Source organism: Phoxinus phoxinus (genome assembly GCF_949152265.1).
Source record: "Phoxinus phoxinus genome assembly, chromosome: 10".
Taxonomy (NCBI): Eukaryota; Metazoa; Chordata; class Actinopteri; order Cypriniformes; family Leuciscidae; genus Phoxinus; species Phoxinus phoxinus.
In genome coordinates, this window is record NC_136885.1 from 13,062,434 (window position 1) to 13,082,519 (window position 20,086).

Here is a 20,086-nt window from a genome sequence, read left to right on the forward strand (position 1 = left end):
ACGTCATTGACAGGCGACAGTGACCAGGTTTTGCAGGACGGCCAATTATTTAAATTGGAATTTCTCTGAAATTAAAAATCTTTGGGAACTTTTGGGATAGTCCAAGTACACAACTGCAGGAAATATATCACACTGTGCAAGTGATTTTTGGATATTTTATTACATACTGTACCTTTATTTTTAAAATAGATACATAAATGTGTTTTTAAGAACATAAAGGAACAAACGACCTCCAAATGAATATTTTTATTATTAAATTTCATCCTGAATTTTTTTATTACCTTTTTCCTTTTATTATTTTCTATATTTATTTTTAAATGTATTTTTATTGGGGAAAAAAAGTAGTATTTATTTTTATATGTATACATCTTTCTTCACAGAAACGTTTAGCCATGAAACAGAAAATACTAAATCACCATAATACAACTGTCCTATGCATATTATGACATCAGTATAGATATTTGTAGACATGCATAATTCTAATAAAATAAGCTCAAAGATGTATGAATTCTTCATATATATACCAGCAGCTATAACCTTTATTATTCTCGTTCCATAACACAAAAGACTGAAGACAGTAGACACAATTTTGGCAGTGTATTTTTTCCATAATCATGTCAATGATGTGACGAAATGAAATGTAGAGTCCTATATAGTAAGACAGTCCCTTTTGTAATCAAGGCATTTGCATCCATTCAAAGATGACAATACAAAATTCTGAAAGCCATGAATTTTTCACAGAATTCATTCAGATCAGAGTAAAACATAATACTACAGATAGAAAGAATAGTAAACTTAGAGATCATTCCTTGAAAGCAGTTCAAAATAATGGACCCATGTTAAGTGCCAGTCTTGTCGCATGTCCAGCAAGCACAATCAGTTTGTCTCAGTGTGGAGTCCCGTATCAGAAGTGCTCAGCTCCAGATTTCCTCAGGGTGGTCCAGTAGAAAGCATCTATCGTCCAGTGGCCCCGTTTAAAGCACTCAGTGCAGAAGCAGAGCCCAGGACGGCACTCAGAGCACCAGGCTGACCAGATGACCCATATACCGGACTGCCATCTCCCTTTAGAATACCTGTGCATTTCCAGTTGTCCATGTAGTTGGCTGGTGACATGTGAAAAAGAAAAAGGCAAAATTACAACAAATTAAAACATTTACCATGAAATCAAAATGGAAAATTCTTATGCAATATTGCAGTAATTTCTCTGTGCACATTTTTTTTATTATTAATGTGCCCCAGAAAGCTTTAATCAAATTAACTTGTCCCTCTTTAGGCCCCGTTTACATCTGATATTAAGATTCCTTTTAATTGATCGGATCACAAGTAGACGACGTTAAATACAGGTGTAAACGGGGTCTAAAACGTAATCCGAGAAGAGACGGAATAAAACACCACCACCCCCAATGTGTAAACAGGAATCTTAATACCAGTGGTAAACAAGGCTTCACATGAGATCACAGAAATTGCAAACCACAACCATCCAATCAATTCCGAATGGACAAAATCAATTCCTGCCCTTTAAATGTTGACATTAATATTCTAGTAGTTGCATATATGATTGCGATTACAAATTATTGCAAACACTCACCTTTCCAGAGTCTCACACAGCCATCATCACCGGAGGAGGCCAGAATCGTACTGGTGATGTTCCAACTGACGCGCCACACCTGAGAGTTATGACTGTCAAACTGGGCCAGCACCTGCACCTCGAATTTAGTGGGCGCTGATGAAGAGTTGTCCTTTCTGTTAGTCAAAAAGAGGCATGCAAATTGTGGTAGATCTATAGACCTTATTCATAGCCTTTGATTTTTAACAGGAATGAAAGCGAGGCAGTGAGGGATTTGACATATCTTCAGTGGGTTGGACTGTTATTCAACGTGTTTTTGGACTGTTCAGCAGACGAAATGCTGCAAACATATCTTTCAGAGAAATTTCAGTAGACAAAAAATAAAATAAAAATAATAAAAAAATAAAAAATGAGCTGTGGAAAATTATAAGTGATCTGAGTTTTTTACAGTGGATGCCATTTAAAATAGGCAAGTCTATCCCTCACAGCCTTGCTTTCATACCTGTCATGGCGCTGCTAAGGTTTGGAATAAGGTTTATTGGCATTCAATTAAAATATTATGCAAACAAACAACTCTGAATGGAGTTTTTTTTGTTTTTAATTCTGAAAGAAAACTTGTTTTAAACTAAACATCAGGACATCAATGCTGATATAAATAAAAAGTTGTAAAGTCGCCTTTCCATGATCTCCAACAAACGTCAAGCCGAAATTCAATCATCAGGAGCTGCGTGGAGTTCTGACCATATGTGTACATTTCTGATTCGACTCAAGCTTCAGATGCATTCATATATTTGAACTTCTGTGGCTAGATCATATGCAACCATGTAATATGATGCTTTCTAATCAAAACTAGGAATGAGGTCAGCATTACCAGTATTTTCCCACTAAAACATTATCAACATTTCTGAAACGTTAAGTCACTGTGAAATCAAAATGGACAAATATTATTTTTATAGAATATTGCAGTATTCATTATAAATTATTTATCCGTGCACTTCTTAAAGGGGTGGTATAATGTAAAATAAATCTCTGATATCCCCAGAGTGTGTACGTGAGCTTTTAGCTCAAAATACCCTGATATTTTTATATAGCAGTTAAAGTTGTTACTTTTTGAGGGCGAGCAAAAACACCTCATTTGTGTCTGTTCCTTTAAATGCAAATGAGCTGCTGGGCACAGAGGTCGGAGCTTCAACAGCTTGTGTCCTTTTACCTCACACACACTGAAAATTTCTAAAACTTCTAGCCATTTATGTTCAAACCGAAGTCAGAAATATGGAGAGACTCCAGAAGAAGTGAAAACATGTTGACAACATTTCTGAATGTTTAGTTGATGAATGTATGTAGCTTAGGTTGTGTAGTTATCTTCTAGTCATTGATTTGCATATTCTGTCTTGATAATCTATATATCGTGTTCCAGTGGACGGGGTTTAAGTACATTTTACCAGCCGTTTGTTGTAGTCCTTAAAAATCTATTTATTTCAAAGAAAATATCTCCCTTTGTTTTGAACTTTGAGTGTCGTAACTTTGCAGATGTTGTTTATGCTCAAACAGCAACATCACACACTAACTAAATTTAGAAAATCAACCACCCCTTTAAAACTCATGTGCCCCCGTAATCTTTAATCAAAATAACTTGCCCTCCCTCTTGCAGCAACATCTCTGATGACACGTTTACTGTGATCACAGCAACAACAAACCCTGAACAACCCCAAGAAACCCCACCGTTTCTCCTTCAGACATATCGGGAGCCATTTGTTTAGTGTGGATACATTCATACATTCAATATATTCATTGAAATCATTGATTTTACAACGGTGAAAAAGCTGAGGGTAACGGTTAGTTTAAGACCACTGGGGGTGAAATGTGACAATCGTATGCTAATATTGGAGAAGGTGGAAAGGCGGTTTTAGAATTATCATATAGATGCACTGATGTACAGGGCTTAAAGGGATACTCCACTTTTTTTTGGAAATAGGCTCATTTTACAACTCCCCCAGAGTTAAACAGTTGAGTTTTACCGTTTACGAATCCATTCAGCCGAACTCCAGGTCTGACGGTACAACTCTTAGCATAGCTTAACATAGATCATTGATTCTGATGAGTCCAGTAGCATTTCTTTCAAAATGACAACCGTGTATCCAATATTTTTCCTGTTTAAAACTTGACTCTTCTGTAGTTAGACCGTGTACTAAGATCGACGGAAAATGAAAAGTTGCGATTTTCCAAGCCTATATATGGATAGGAACTACTCTCATTCCGGCGTAAGAATCAAGGAACTGTGCGGCCGTACCATGGGTGCAGAAGGCGTAATAATATGGCGAAGCACTTGCCGTCAACAAACCAACGTGACAACCTGCTTGCACAGCCTTGTAAGCATGGAGACATTTGTGAGAGACGATTTAGATGACATTTACTTTGGTGCTGATCCCGAACCGTATTTATTACGCACAGAACCATGGCTAATCGCACAGGAAACCAAATTTGCCGCCTAAAAACTACACAAACTTAGTCTCGGTCATGTTGGAAGTTACCGAGCTGGGGACTATTTTCAGGTGCCTTGTCATATCATTACGCCTGCTGCACCCATGGTACGGCCGCACAGTTCCTTGATTCTTACGCCGGAATGAGAGTAGTTCCTAGCCATAAGGCTTGGAAAATCGCAACTTTATTTTCCGTCGATCTTAGTACACTGTTTAACTACAGGAGAGTCAAGTTTTAAATAGGAAAAATATTGAAACTCGTTGGTCATTTTGAAAGAAATGCTACTGGACTGAATCAATGATCTATGCTAAGCTATGCTAAAAAAAGTGGTACCGTCAGACCCGGAGTTCGGCTGAATGGATTCGAAAACGGTAAAACTCAACTGTTTAACTCTGGGAGAGTTGTAAAATGAGCCTATTTCCAAAAAAAGTGGAGTATCCCTTTAAATAATAAAGAAAAATTCATGCCATCATTACACAAGATATATTTCCCATTCTACTGTCATACTCATTCAGCTTAATTTCTCTCACCGAAGTGGAACCAGTTTGAAGATGCGAACGTCTTTGGTGGCAATAGCAAGCACATGGAAAGACCGGCCCAGATTCGGAGCAAATGCAATATCATGTACCGCATCTGTAACAGTCATCAGGGTCTCCGCTTTGGCATATTTCCTACAACCATCAAAAAAGATCAATAACTTAAAATATTTACGGTAACCTATGGGGATGTGAGTTTTTGCTGGATAAATGTGAACTAGGATACAAAAGGATAAATGATTTGAAGGCAAACCTTGTAAGTTCATTATACTCGTATATCTGAACCTTGCCACCATATGTCACATTGCTGTCATCACTCCCCACTGCAATCATAGGGGCGTGAGCTCGAGAACTGTAAAGACAAAAAAATATCTTAAATGGTTAGTTCACCCCAAATTAGCATTTTGCCACACACACAAAAAAATAACATGGATGTCAATGGGGCACATCAACTGTTTGGTTACTGACATTCTTTAAAATATCTTATTTTGTGTTCAGCAGAAGAAAGAAATTCATACAGGTTTGGAACAACTTGAGGCTGAGTAAATGACAATTTAAAATTTTGGGTGAACCTTAAGTAATCAAGCATGTGCATTTATTGATTTAGTTTGCTAGGACAATACAATCTCAAAGTGGCCTGAGAGGTCTTGGAAAACTAAATAATCTTGTTTGAAATGTAGTCAAACTAGGGGTGTGCGATATTACGATTTTTGATCGTGGACGATTAAAATGTCTCCACGATCTGCTTTTGAAGAAATATCGTAGGATCGTCCATTTTACGTTATCAGTTTGCATTTCTGGCGCCTCCGTCTCAACATACTGTACAGCGCGACGTATATCCACATGAAATGCAGAGGAACGGGACACTGTAGTTCTCTTACGTAGAGTTCTCTCGTACTGCGTCGAAGAACGCTACGGGAAAGATATTTCTTTGTCGAGATTGAAGCCTAAAATTAATCCTTAATTTTGTAATAATGTAAAACGCTTTTCTGAAGCATACAACCTAGGCGGAGCAATACAGCTCACCCATTGGCTGCTCTGCCAGAAAAGCACAGCCTATGCGAGGCCAGGACGCTGACCAATGAGGACGCTTCGCGCCCTTCTGCGTCACCTCCCGCCCAAACAGGCGTGGCCTAGGCCTATAAATACGAGCATAGCTGTCTAACACGCCGATTTTCTTAAATTCAACGAAGCTGCACGCATCGCTGGATTGATTCGAGCCGCCACAGCCGTTTGGAACAAGCACCTCAGCAGGACGAGCCCTTACCTGAAGCCGCTGGTCATCGCCGCCTTCAGCCGCCGTTCCCTGCTGCGCTTCTCCGGCGTGGAATATCCTTTCAGTTTTGTGTGTGTTTTGTGTGTGTGTTCGCCTACCGCGTCACACATTTTTTCCTCACAAAAGAGCAACGAGTGTCTTTTTAAAGATGTCTCGCGTTTCCTGCGGCTCCTGCCGAGCCGCGCTCATCGACGGGGACCACCACGAACTGTGTGTTTCCTGCTTGGGCGAGGAACATGCAGCTCTCGCTCTCGGTGATGGCGGCTGCCATCACTGCGACATGATGCCAATCGCGACTCTGCGGACTCGCCTTGCATCTTTCGCCGAGACTGCTCAACCGCCCCCTGTAGCGCCGCGCCGTAAGAAGCGCCGTGCTCAGCGGGTCCCGGAACCTCCCTCCACGAGGAGCTCGCCGCCGCCACCGCCGCTAGCTCCTCTCAACGTGTCGCTTGAGTCGCTCACCGACGGACAGCAGCCGCAGCACGCCGCTTTGTCCGTTATGGAGGACGACCAGCAAGCCGTATCAGAGGGGGATGACGATTGCTGTTCGCTTCTCGCTTCGGAGAGCGAGGGATGGGCGAGCTCTGTGGACCTCCCCTCCCCCGCCGTTCCGGAACGTCGAGGAGGGAAGATCAGCATCGAAGCAGAGCTGATGCGTCTGCTCACACAGGCCGTGTCGAGCCTCGGCCTCGAGTGGTCGACGCCCGAACAACCTGCACTCAACCGGCTGGATGGCCGCTTCCTCGCTGGAGACCGCGCTGCGCCCCCCTCCAGACACGCACCCTTTCTTCCTGAGCTTCACGAAGAGGTAGCGAAATCGTGGAAGGCGCCATTTTCAGCCAGAGTACGTACTTCTGCCTCGCCAGCATTCTCCGTAGTGGACGGTGCTCGCGACAGAGGCTACCACGCTCTCCCTCCGGTCGAGGAGGCTGTAGCGACTCACCTTTGCCCACCCTCTGCTGGACGGCGGGCTAAGGGAGTCCTACCATCTAAAGCTTGCCGCACTTCGTCAGCCCTGAACGGCCGCGTGTATTCCGCCGCCGGACAAGCTGCATCGGCGCTGCACACCATGGCGGTGCTCCAAATCCACCAGGCTAACCTCCTCTGCAAGCTAGACGAGGAAGGCCCGGGCGCGATCAGTGTTCCGGACTTACGTAGCGCCACAGACCTCGCTCTTCGCGCTACAAAGTCCGCCGCACACGCCATCGGCAGGATTATGGCCTCAGCTACTGTTTCAGAGAGACATTTGTGGCTGACTCTCTCCGAAATGGCGGAGTCGGAGCGCTCTGCGTTCCTCGACGCTCCCATTTCACCGACTGGCCTCTTCGGATCCTCCGTGAAGGACTTCGCGGACCGATTCGCCGAGGTACAGAAGACTTCGCAGGCCATGAGACATTTTCTGCCGAAGCGCTCCAGTTCCGCAACAGGCCGCCCTAAACAGCCGCCTGCCCGAACTCAGCAGCGCCCCGCGCCCGCCGCACCGGCCCAGCAGCAGCAGGCCCGAGAGAGACCACGGTCTCGCTCCGCCGGACGCCGCCCGCCGCCGCGTGGTCCTCGGCCCAAGATCTCACTCAAGCCCGAGGCCTCGGCGCCATCCTAGCCCTGCTAGGAAAACGACGGTGTTCGGGTCCCGCTGCGGCCGGACTTCCACCAAAGATTTTCGCTTGTACAGCCCTAAGTTCCGTGTTTGTACCAGTGTATTTAGCAGCCAACAAACCGGCCGTAAAGCCCGTTTGCCTGCACACAAACGCCGTTTTCACGGCGACCCAGATAAATCTAAAAAAGAGTTTAATTTCTGGTGTTCCGGCCAAGGCCGATGGTGTAATGTGTGTAACTGCAATGCCCACCCAGTGCCCATTCATTCACACAAGCACAGCCCCGTTCAACACAGGGTTTGCACACATAAAATCGGCTCACACCGATTGTGCTTTACGTGTAGTGAGCGTGCCCACTGTCCAGTGCCCACAACCACTACACACTGCACGTTCTGCGGTTTCTGTAAAAACGAAACTAACGAACGGTCAGTCAGTACACAAACACAGTGTCCCCGGTGTTATAAATGTGCCCGCTACCAAGCGCCCACGTTTATTCACAAACATAACGAGCCCCGTAGGGCTCGCCCCGCGTGCTCTCTCTCAACTCAGAGAGTCGAGCGCGCGCGGGACGCATACTGTGTTAAACATGTCCCCCGCCTCAGACGCCACGGCGTCCATGTTACAGCACACGGTTGCTCTCGTGTCGCCGCCATTTCGCGACCAGGGCCCAGATTACATTCAACCCCTAGTCACACGTGCACATGCATGGGAAAGACTTCCCGGGGTCTCAGAATGGGTGCTAGAGACTATAAAAAGAGGCTATTCGCTACAGTTTCATCGACGCCCTCCCCGTTTCACGGGAAAAGTCGAAACCACGGTAAAAACAGAAGTAGCACATCTACTTCGAGCCGAAATAGCGAAGCTATTGAGCAAAGGGGCCATAGAGCCTTTATCTCAAGCTCAGAGCGAAGGGGGTCTGTACAGCAGATATTTCCTGGTACCGAAGAAAGACGGGGGTCTCAGACCCATTTTAGATCTAAGGCGTCTGAACAAAACGCTAACAAAGCGGAAGTTCAGAATGCTCACGACCAGAAAAATCCTCGCGCAAATTCGCCGAGGAGACTGGTTTATGGCAATAGATCTGAAAGACGCGTATTTCCACATACAAATTGCGTCACGTCACAGGCGATTTTTGAGATTCGCCTTCGAGGGCCGGGCATATCAGTACACAGTCCTGCCATTCGGCCTATCCCTAGCACCTCGTACATTTACAGTGTGCATGGACGCGGCGCTGGCACCCCTGAGACTCCGAGGCGTTCGAATTCTGAACTATTTGGACGATTGGCTGATTCTAGCTCAATCGCCGTCAGAACTCGCTCACCACAAGACGCTAATACTCGATCACCTCGAGTGCTTAGGTCTGAGAGTCAATTGGGAGAAAAGTTCACTGTTTCCCAGTCAAAGGATCTCCTTTTTAGGACTGGATCTGAACTCACTGTCTATGACAGCACGTCTGTCATCACAGCGCAGGCGAAATACCCTGCAAATGGCGAAATCCTTCCGCAGCGGCCACATAGTGCCGCTCAGGAGATTTCAGAAAATGCTGGGCCTCATGGCCTCGGCCTCTACAGTGCTGCAGTTGGGCCTGCTGCGCATGCGCCCACTACAGTTCTGGTTGAGAACGCGCGTACCGCGCCGAGCATGGTTACACGGTCGTTATCGCCTCAAGGTCACTCAGGAATGCATTTCAGCCCTGACACCATGGAGAGCGTCAGACTGGTACCGGTCAGGTGTAAGCCTGGGGACTTCCTCGAGCCTGAAGGTGGTGTCCACGGACGCGTCCACCTCAGGCTGGGGAGCACTGCTCGACGGCAGACCGCTCTTTGGCCAATGGGCAGAGCGAGCCAAACTACCGCACATAAACTGCCTGGAAATGATGGCGGTGGACTTTGCGCTGAGGCGTTTCTGTCCCCGGATAAAAGGACACCACGTCCTGGTCCGCTCGGACAACGTGTCGGTAGTAGCCTACATAAACCACCAGGGTGGCCTGAGGTCCCGAAACCTATTCAGGTTAGCGGAACGCATACTGGTGTGGGCCCAGCACAATCTGCGCTCGTTAAGAGCAATACACGTGCCAGGCCACTTGAACGTAGGCCCGGACAGACTCTCACGGAACAATGTTCCTACGGGAGAGTGGTCCCTACACACACAGACAGTGCGTCTGCTGTGGAAAAGGTTCGGCAGAGCGGAAATAGACCTGTTTGCAAACCAGGAGAACGCTCACTGCCCAGAATTCTTTTCGAAGAACGCGAACGCGCTGGCCAGAGCCTGGCCCCGCCGTCCGCTCTATGCCTTTCCTCCTGTCTCACTCCTGCCTCAAGTGCTGGAGCGTATCAAGGAGAGCGGATGCTCGGTACTATTGGTTGCTCCATACTGGACGAATCAGACCTGGTTCCCAGCTTTGATGCGACTGAAAAGTACTGCCCCGTGGCCGATTCCAGTGAGGAGAGACCTCCTCTCACAGGCCAAGGGCGCGATTCTGCATCCTCACCCCGAGCTTTGGTCCCTACACGTATGGGCCATAAACGGGTACCCGCTAACCTCCCAAGAGGAGTGTTAGACACGATCGAGCAAGCTAGGGCCCCGTCTACTAGACGGCTCTACGCTTCCAAATGGTCGGTGTTCTCTGGATGGTGTTCAGATCAAGGTCTGTCACCACTTCAGTGTGGAGAACCGGAGATTCTCTCCTTCTTGCAAGAGCTATTGGATAAGGGAAGAACCCCATCCACGCTCAAAGTCTATGTGGCTGCCATATCAGCGTTCGTTAATCCAACGCTTGGCCGTTCACTAGGCAGGAACGACCTGGTGGTCCGCTTCCTGAGAGGCGCCAGGAGGTTAAACCCTCCAAGGCCTCCTTCAGTCCCCGTTTGGGACCTTTCTACAGTGTTGAACGCTATGAAAGGGGCCCCTTTCGAGCCTATTCACTCAGTTGACATGAAACACCTGTCTCTCAAGACCATGTTTCTTTTGGCTCTCGCTTCAGTGAAGCGTGTGGGAGACTTGCAAGCGCTCTCAGTGAGAGCTTCTTGTATGGAGTTCGGGCCAAACGACTCTATAGTCGTATTGAAACCGAAGCATGGGTACGTGCCTAAGTCCCTCAACACACCGTTCAGGGCTCAGGTCATTTCCCTGTCGGCCCTGCCGGCCTCAGAGGACGGAAATAGCTCCCTTTGCCCGGTCAGGGCATTAAGAGCTTACGTGTCCCGCTCCGCTGTTTTTCGACAGACGGAGCAGCTCTTTGTTTCGTTCAGCGGGCGCTCCAAGGGACGAGCCGCAACGAAACAGAGTCTGTCTCGATGGGTAGTGGACGCCATTGCGCTAGCCTACGCATCTAGAGGCTTGGAATGCCCTTTGGGCATCAGAGCACATTCCACGAGAGGCATGGCCTCTTCATGGGCTTGGTATAGCGGAATCTCGTTACAAGATATCTGTATGGCGGCAGGCTGGGCCTCCCCGTCTACATTTATTAGGTTCTATAACCTAGAGGTTCCTGCGTTGCAGGCTAAACTGCTCTCGGTCTAGAAGACTATGCATTAGTGTCCTGCCCCGCGCTGCGGCCCAGGTCACTTCAGTGTTAATATGTATATGTGTTCCTGCCCCGCTGTGCGGCCCAGGTCACTTCAATGTTTAAGCATCACTCACTGACAATGTGTCCCATGAGCATGCTATTACCCCTCATATATATCTATATTACATATATATGCTATTATGCCTTAAGAGGCACTACTATAAAGGGTTGATGCTAATTTAGCCGCTCTCCCTATACTTCTTGGGGTAGGCACTTGTATACCAGGGCGCGCGCGCCCTTAGGTGTCTGTGTCGGTCCAAGAGCACGCACGGCGTTTTACATGGGGTTCCCGTAGCGTTCTTCGACGCAGTACGAGAGAACTCTACGTAAGAGAACGTACTCGGTTACTAACGTAACCTCGGTTCTCTCTAGAAGAGGGAACGAGTACTGCGTCTCATGGCCGTGCGTGTCCGCGCTGCGTCGCTTCATTGACGAAAATCGGCGTGTTAGACAGCTATGCTCGTATTTATAGGCCTAGGCCACGCCTGTTTGGGCGGGAGGTGACGCAGAAGGGCGCGAAGCGTCCTCATTGGTCAGCGTCCTGGCCTCGCATAGGCTGTGCTTTTCTGGCAGAGCAGCCAATGGGTGAGCTGTATTGCTCCGCCTAGGTTGTATGCTTCAGAAAAGCGTTTTACATTATTACAAAATTAAGGATTAATTTTAGGCTTCAATCTCGACAAAGAAATATCTTTCCCGTAGCGTTCTTCGACGCAGTACTCGTTCCCTCTTCTAGAGAGAACCGAGGTTACGTTAGTAACCGAGTACGTTCATAAAAATGAATTATTTGCATGTGCTTTAAAGCCTTGCCGGTTAAACATGTCATTCGCTGCTGATGCGCTGTTCTAACGGGCGCTTTTCTGAGCGCAATAGACCCGACGCGCGCACATGCACTAAAAGCCTGTCTAACAGCACCCGTTACTGAACTAAGTTATCTTATTGCGCTACTACTGTCAAATACACACAAGGTTTACATAAACAAAGTTGGTTATGTCTAAAGTGAAAGAACAATAGAAAAAATGAAGAAAAAATCTGCCTTGTCAAATGCGTGTAGACTCGTTGCGCGCAGATCTTAAAGTGACAGTAGCCCTAATAGTAAACATGCTGCCGCTTGTCCTTAAAGGGACAGTTACCCAAAAATAAAAATTCTGTCATTATTTACTCACTCTCTAATGTTGTTCCAAACCTGTATTAATTTATTTCTTGTGCTGAACACAAAAGAAGATATTTTGAGGAGTGTGGCTAACCGGGCGGTTGCTGGTCCCCATTGACTACCATAGTGGGAAAAAACTATTATGGAAGTCACTGGGGTACATCAACTGTTTGTTTACCCACATTTCTCCAAATAACTTTTATTTTCAACAGAAGAGGGAGACTTATTCGGGTTTAAAGCGGCTTGAGAGAATTAACATTTTTGGGAGAACTATCCCTGTTAATAAAACAACAAAATACAAAGAGCATCTCACTCACTCTTGACTGAGAACTTTAATAGTCGCTTTAATAAGAATCAATGTAAAATTTATATAGTGAAGTCGATGTTGTGTTTTATTTTCATATTTGTTCATTTAATTACTTTCTTCAATGCTGTTAAATACACCTGTAGCTGAAAAAATAAAGCACTGTTTTTTTTATTTGTATATTAAGTTGTGTATGTGTATCTTTGTTCTTAATTTTTAATAACAAAGACAATGACAAATATTTTTTATCTTCGCCACTTTGGCCTAAATGTCTGCCATTCTTTTTTATTTTATATGTTGTTACCTAAGGCTTTGTTTTTAAAATAGGGACATTAGTTTGGCTGTGATGCTCAGTCACTTGCAAAATAGTAAAACCAACATGAAAAGGAATCGTGATAAAATCGTGAATCGTGATTTTCCTGAAAAAAATCGTGATATGATATTTTTGCCATATCGCCCACCCCTAAGTCAAACATCTATTAACTTTGATATTACTGTTGACGACAAGCATGTAGAACACCTGTGATAATTGCAGTCACAGATCTAATGAGAAGACAGAGGTTTCACCCTTTTGTGAAAGTCTATTTCAATGAGACTTTATCGGAGACTTTCAGATTCAGGATACATTAAGTTACAAAATGTGCACATCTATAAATAGGGCCCTATGGTTTTGATGATGTAGAAAACATGGACAGAATCCAGTCATAAAAATGGAATTGATCACAGAATGTCACAATTTCAAAAGTAGGCTGTACACTTAATTTAATAGTGATATGAACTACTGTCTGAAAATATGAGACTGCAAAAAGACTGCTATTGAAATATGAAGTCTGTTCATGAATGCTGCTGGTTCGCCTTCTACACTGTACTCAAGCATGTGACGCTTGCAGTGTTTATACTGTCTTCCGTCTCACTATATGAGGACATGAACTTCTCTTGCAGAGCTGCTCTTAGTCCCTTCACAAGCATTTCAGTTGAGGAATCGTCATATCAAATACAAGGTCTTCACAACAAGTCGCCAAAATAAAAGTTCAGTTTAACTTAAAATTGTGATAAATACATTTCTATTGTACCACAAAACAATAATAATAATAGGGCTGACAATTAACATGTTAACGGACGCAATTATTTTTTTCAGTTTAAAGGGTAAAAAAAAAAAAAGCGTAGGTTCGATTTTGGCGAATCTACCCGAGTCAAACATTCGTGTAAAAGCATAATTAGAATGGAAACTCCACTTTTAAGTTTGACCGTATTTTCGTTTTCGGTCAAAATGCCTTTTGAATAGAAGTGAATGGGGCCCTACAATGAGAGCATCAAAATCGCTATTTTTAAAACTTTAAGGAGGCTCGAAACATGAAACTGTGCTTGAAGTATCACCAGGGGCTCAACACATGAACTCGAGCATTGACAACATTGTTTGTGTACACAGAGTTTACTAAAAATAAAGATTTTGAACAACTCACTGCATTTCCGTCCGCCGGCATTTTGTCAGTCAAAAGTAGTCAATCTCTGAATGCAATGTAATGAACGGACTCCATATGAGGAAAAATGTAATTCCACTGAAAAGCATGATAACTTAGACACTTAGCTCATGGCAATATGTCATGGAAACAAGCATTAGGCGCTTTCCATCTTTACTCTCCTCATGTTACGTTGCATTCGGAGATCGACTACTTTTGACTGACAAAATTCTAGCCAGTCGTACAAAACCTGTGTACACAATGTTGTCAATGCTCGAGTTCATGCGTAGAGCCCCTGGTGATACTTCGAGCACAGTTTCATGTTGTTTCGAGCCTCAGTGTTTTAAAAATAGCGTAGTTGTAGTGCCCCATTCACTCCCATTCAAAAGGCATTTTAAACGAAAATACGGTCAAACTTAAAAGTGGAGTTACCATTCTAATTATGCTTTTACACGAATGTTTGACTTGGGTAGATTAAAAAAAATAGCCCAGGTTCAATTTTGGCGAGAGTTTAAAGGGGTCATGACATGGGTTTTTTTATTTTATTATTATGTTCCCTTAGGTGCAATTATAGTATTACTATAGTTTTTTTTACAAAAAACTTTTAAAATGTAGTGATTTATGACCTTTTCCCACCCTGTTTCTCATCCTCTGATTCAAACAGTCTGTTTTGGGGGTGTTTCCCCTTTAAGGGTTCAGTGTTAACGCCCACTGTTATGATTGGCTAACGTCAGTGCCTATGCATCAATTATTAACGCCCCCAGCCAGAATATTTGCGTATTCGGCGTATTTAAAAAGTAGTTTAAAGTTTTAAATACATTACTTACAGTTTGCGTCCTCGATGTTGAGCCCAGAATAGTCGGCACGGACTTATCTTTGAGCAACAGTTTTCTGGCAAAGCTCAAAACAGTCATCCTTCAAATGTACAGAACAAACGCTTAAACTAACACTGCCGTGACTGAGACGTCCGCAAAAAATAAAGTGCATCCATTTTTCCCTGACGACTGGATCTTTCGCAGCGTATTCAAAGATGTTGTTTGTCCACAGCCAGGAACAGCACATCTGCGTGGCATCGTAATTTCCCTGTACACAGACCCACTCGCTCTCCGTCGACTGAACACTTGTGAGGCGCGCGGGCGCGACAGTGATACGAAATGAGCGTAGTTGCCTTGCGCTTAAAGCGTAACTGTCTTCTGCTGGAGGCGGTCATTATGCAAACGCTGGTACGTCACTTCGTACCGTGACGTCACTTCTTACCATGGATCCAGAACGAGCTGTATTTAGAGCTTGATTAAATAAATGATTCGTTTATAATGGGGAGGACGTCTTAAGCTATGAAACTTGCAGGACGTTTTAATGGTACAAAGACCTCTTATATACCAAAAGATCAAGGCAAATTTGGTTTCTCATGTCATGACCCCTTTAACACGTTAATATGTAGCGGAACATCTATTTTTTCCCCACTCATCCTTTGGCTAGCGTTACATTATATGATCACGCTCTTATTCATACAAATGCTTTTAAAAACATTTAGAAACATGAGAACTCTGTGAATCTCCTGACTGTGTGACACACACGACTGTGACTATGTTGTGGTTATGTTTATCTATCATGTGTTCTCACCTGGAAGGGTTCCACGAGATGCAAGAGCAGGAGAGTTTGGACGAGATCTCGTGCTGCAGGGACCACTGGCTCAAGTTCATCACGTCAGGGGCCTCGTAGATTCGCACCACCCCGTCAGCAGAACACGTGGTCAGCATCAAGCCCATGTGCTTCGGGGCGAACTTCACATCGGTCACAGATGTCCGACTGTCCACAAGTGTGGTTCTCTTGATCTGATGTGAGAACAGGGGAGACATTAATGCTGACTATTTCAGACTCCTAAAGTTATAGACAAGCTATGTTCAGAATAGAATAACCGATTCTGTGCAATGTTTTCACCTTCTTTGCAACATGGAAGTAAACTACATGTGAATGTACAAACTTCTCATTCATTAACCACAACAGGTAAAAATAACTAGAGCAAAATGCAGTAAACTGTAAAACTATTTCCACTACAAACCAGTTTAAGATTATGATAAATTAAAATAATATAAATACCACATCAAAGCAAAGAATGCAACCTTGGTGCTCTTTGGTTGTTTGGGATATTTAAGCTCTAAGAACAATAAGAGGGGGAGATAGGACACCAATTTTAATGTTTAAGCCATGAATAAAATAAAGGCTTTTTAACTTTTTTCAAAATATTTCGAGTGCCTTGGAGTTCCTATGGTCTTAGAATATAAATACCACATTACAATATCAAGCAGCCCAACAGACTGTTTTTCAACAGCATATATTTATATATATATATATATATATATATATATATATATATATAAATATAATGGCACTATGGCAGATATTACTTCCAATTAATTTACTGCACTAGACACAGAGTGTTGTAGTATGCCATTCAAAATGTTGCAACTCTTATTGAAGTTTAAGCCTCCTTCTGCAACTATGCGTTAATTAACCCCAATCATTTCCAACCTATTCATTAAAGCTACATTGGTGTAGGATTTTCTCCCATCTCGCGGTGCAATTGTATATGACTACCAACTGAATATTACTTTCTAGCCCCTCCCATTCCGAGGGCGTTATAACTCCTACGGTGGCCGTATTATTTCAAATCTGCCAGCAGTCGCGAGTAATCTCCCCCTCGCATTCGTCACCGTGCCACTGAGTGTAAAAAACGCAAAGCTTGAATTTCCAGGTATGTCTGTCTTTGGCTAATGTATTTTCAAAATGGAGGCGCAACATGGCTTCCGCCATTCAAGCGACTTGCTCGTATGTATTATAAATGGCAGATTCTACACTTTCGAGAATACTTGATTGAAAGAACAGTGTTTTTTGCTAAGAATCAACTTAAATTACACAGTGTAGCTTTAAAAAAAGCAGAATCAACTGATTTAAGGCAAATGCCCATTCAAATCTTTATTTACCCAGTGGCTTTGCCCTCGTTGTTTGTCATTGGACTCTCCAACAATCTCCTCCCACACTATGGCAGTACGGTCAAAGGAGCAGGATGCCAACACCTGTCCAAACTCTGGATGAGCCCAGGTCACTCGCCAAACTGAGCCACTGTGAGTCTACAAAACAACAGTTTGTCAAATTACAGCCCAAAACCCAATGCACCCCTTAACAACCAATACTGAAAGTATACAAATATTCATGATGCTGAATAAATGTTTAATTTGGGATGATCTTATGGCAGTGGTTCTCAACCGGTTTGAACAAAAGGCCCCACCATATTTCTAGGACACCATCATTTTATATATTTCAGTTATTATTGCAAAAGCTGCTTGTTTTCCTTAACTCATGTCACGTTCTTATAGTCCATCTGGAAACAAAGATGCCGTGACGCCAAACCCCCTCATGGAAAAAGAACAGTGTCGTGTTTACAACTGTGACAATGAGCGCTTGCTTATCAGGGTCAACTAAATGTTGGATTTTCAAAAGTACATCAAGTTAAAAAGTATGCAACACTCTTCATAATACGCCCAAGAGATTTACACACCAGTCTGTTATTGTAGGGACAGTTACATTCTGACTGATTGATTTACATGTCAGTCATACATGGCTAATGAAAGCTGCGATGGAGTCCAGACCTTCTGCCGTCAGTCTGAAAGTCTGGCTAGTGGCAGCTTGAGGCTAGCCTTCAAGTGAATTTGGAGAAATTTCACAGAGACAGGAACTAAGTTTTAAAAACAGGCTGGAAGAGAACAGGTCAGAAGTTTTAGCATTTTTTTCTTATAAAAATTTAAACACTTCATCCTCTGGCCCCCTAGTGGGCCCTGGACCCTTGGTTGCGAACCACTTTAAGGTAATACCTACTTTCCAGCTGGCTGTGCAGTTCCATTCTCCACTATCGCCCTTATCCCACACCTAGGAGAAAAGGGAGGAAAAAGTAAATGGCACACTTCTGGTCAGATTCAGGTCTTATTTACATTACATGCTCGTTAACCACATCAGTTACAATGTAAACCAACTTCAGCAGGCCATGGTGAGAGAAATAATTTACCTTAATGCTTTGGTCGCTGGAACAAGTCGCCATTCTCCGGCCGTGAAAATCATATGAAACATCGTGGATCAGATCTTTGTGATCGGCTGCGATGCTGCGCGCGACAAACATACTTTTATTCTCTACTCGATTCTTCCTGGCACGCGGAAAGTAAACACACACACACACACACAGTTGTGCACTTCCACACTTTTTAAACGCAAGGTTGTAACCGGTCCAATCACGTTTGATCTGGGAAGCATGCGTTCTAAGATCTTTATAAAATAAGATCAGTTTAACTATTTAAGAGGATGACGTGAAGATCAGCTCTAATCTGAGCATGCGCAGTAGGACTAACAATTCAGTCAAATAGCGCCCTCTATTGGACGTGGTCATGACCGTACAACAAGACAGGAAACCATGAATGTTTGACTTTTGCATTTATTTAACAGTAAAAATTGTTTTAAGAAAACATGCATTTATAAATATATTCAGGAAGCTTTCCTCTTTTTGGATGAACACAAACAACTAGTAAGGAAAGACTATTCAAACGTACTCTGGTATTAAGGCAGTGGTTTTAGATTATTCAACACAGTAAAATGAACAGTAATAGTAGCCTACATGAACAAGTGTAAACATGGGGGGGGGGAAAGCATTCAATCCCTTATTACAATTAGAATTTAAGTTGGAAAAAACCCATCAAAGCACACCCATCGTCTGGGCAATGAGAAGGATGGTGAGCAAGAGAGGAGCGAGGGACAACTGAACTGCAGGGGCAGAGTTGCAAAAGTCTTCATCACAACACCTGGTCTTCATGGTGTACAAGGTCTTATTGGTAAGAAACTCTACATATGTTGTCATGTTGCATGCCTCCATGGGAAGACAACCCATCACCTTTATATCCAGGACAGAAGCTGAAGAAAAGAAGAAAAAAGGGAAAGTTAGGCAGAGTAAGAAAAGGTTTGTCATTAGGATACTGCAAAAACTGAACATTGGCATCATTTACCTGCTTTTCCAGTTCCCACATAACACAACTCATCCTCACTGCAGTTTGTCTTTGTAGTGTAACACAGATCCCAGAATCCAAGATCACACCGAAAGCACTCAAGTGTTTGCCCTGCAAGCAAAGAGACTACTTTTAAAATGTACTATATAATTTTTTTTATATGGGTGCGTGTGTATATGATCAGCAAGTTGACATGTTTTTACATAACTTTAACTAAAAATAAGTTATCAATTTAAACATGTTTATTATACAACTCTAAGTCAGTTTAATGTAATTTAAGTTGAAATGACTTCAACATCCAAGTGGACTGCACTTAAGTTACAGTGAGTTCCATAGTTTTAAAATGGCTCAAATCAGCTTGTAGTTTGCACATGTGGTATAAAATTACATTAATATTTTCAACAACAAAAAAACAAAAGCATGTTAAAGCATACATATCATAAACGCTAGAATGAAAATGAACTTACCCAAAAAAAACAAAGACATCAAAATCACAGAGGCAGTCAAAATATTTCCTCTCATGTTTAAGTGAGTTTTAGAAGTAGATGAACCCATAAAGGTGAACGCAGCCATTTGAGATGGATATGGTCTTTACAAACAAGCACTACTAGACAGACAGTCAGACTATCCAATCGCCTATGACTGGGGATTGTGTTGTACAATGCACGATAAGGTGTGAGGGGGATAAAAGCATTATCTTATTAGCCATTTATGAGAAGCAGCTGGTCTCGAGCACGTGAACATAACTACCTCCTCGTTCACCTCATTAATCACATTAAAGCCTGTTTGGTTTAAACGTGAAATGAGTTGCATCCTATATCTCCACCAATGTGTAGGCCTTCCCTTACAAAAATTAACCATATAGCACTAACTAACCATAACCATACAAATAGCCTAGTAAAACTGCGGTTGGTAATAATCCGCCAAAAATGTTTAGCTACACATTTACTATAAAAGCAATAAAACTAGCCTAATAAAAACATGGTTTCGTAAGAGTTTTTAAGCAAAATTTCGCTAATGTGGCCACCCTAAATCCTTTCTTAATTGTAATTTCAGTTATTCTACAGAAACTATTATTTCTCAATATAATTTAATGTTATA

At 43.4% G+C, this 20,086-nt stretch overlaps 1 protein-coding gene across 1 annotated transcript; it reads right to left on the bottom strand.

The window, feature by feature from the left end:
- Positions 1–231: 231 nt before the first annotated feature.
- On the bottom strand, positions 232–18,357 carry LOC307005949 (nucleoporin SEH1-like). Its single transcript, XM_079626496.1, has 8 exons — positions 18,001–18,357; positions 17,814–17,864; positions 16,922–17,068; positions 15,561–15,772; positions 4,838–4,936; positions 4,579–4,719; positions 1,589–1,743; positions 232–1,103 (listed from the first exon to the last, which is right to left on the bottom strand). Exons 1-8 carry the CDS (start codon positions 18,109–18,111, stop codon positions 955–957), a joined length of 1,065 nt encoding a protein of 354 aa, XP_079482622.1. The 5' UTR covers positions 18,112–18,357; the 3' UTR covers positions 232–954.
- Positions 18,358–20,086: the final 1,729 nt, after the last annotated feature.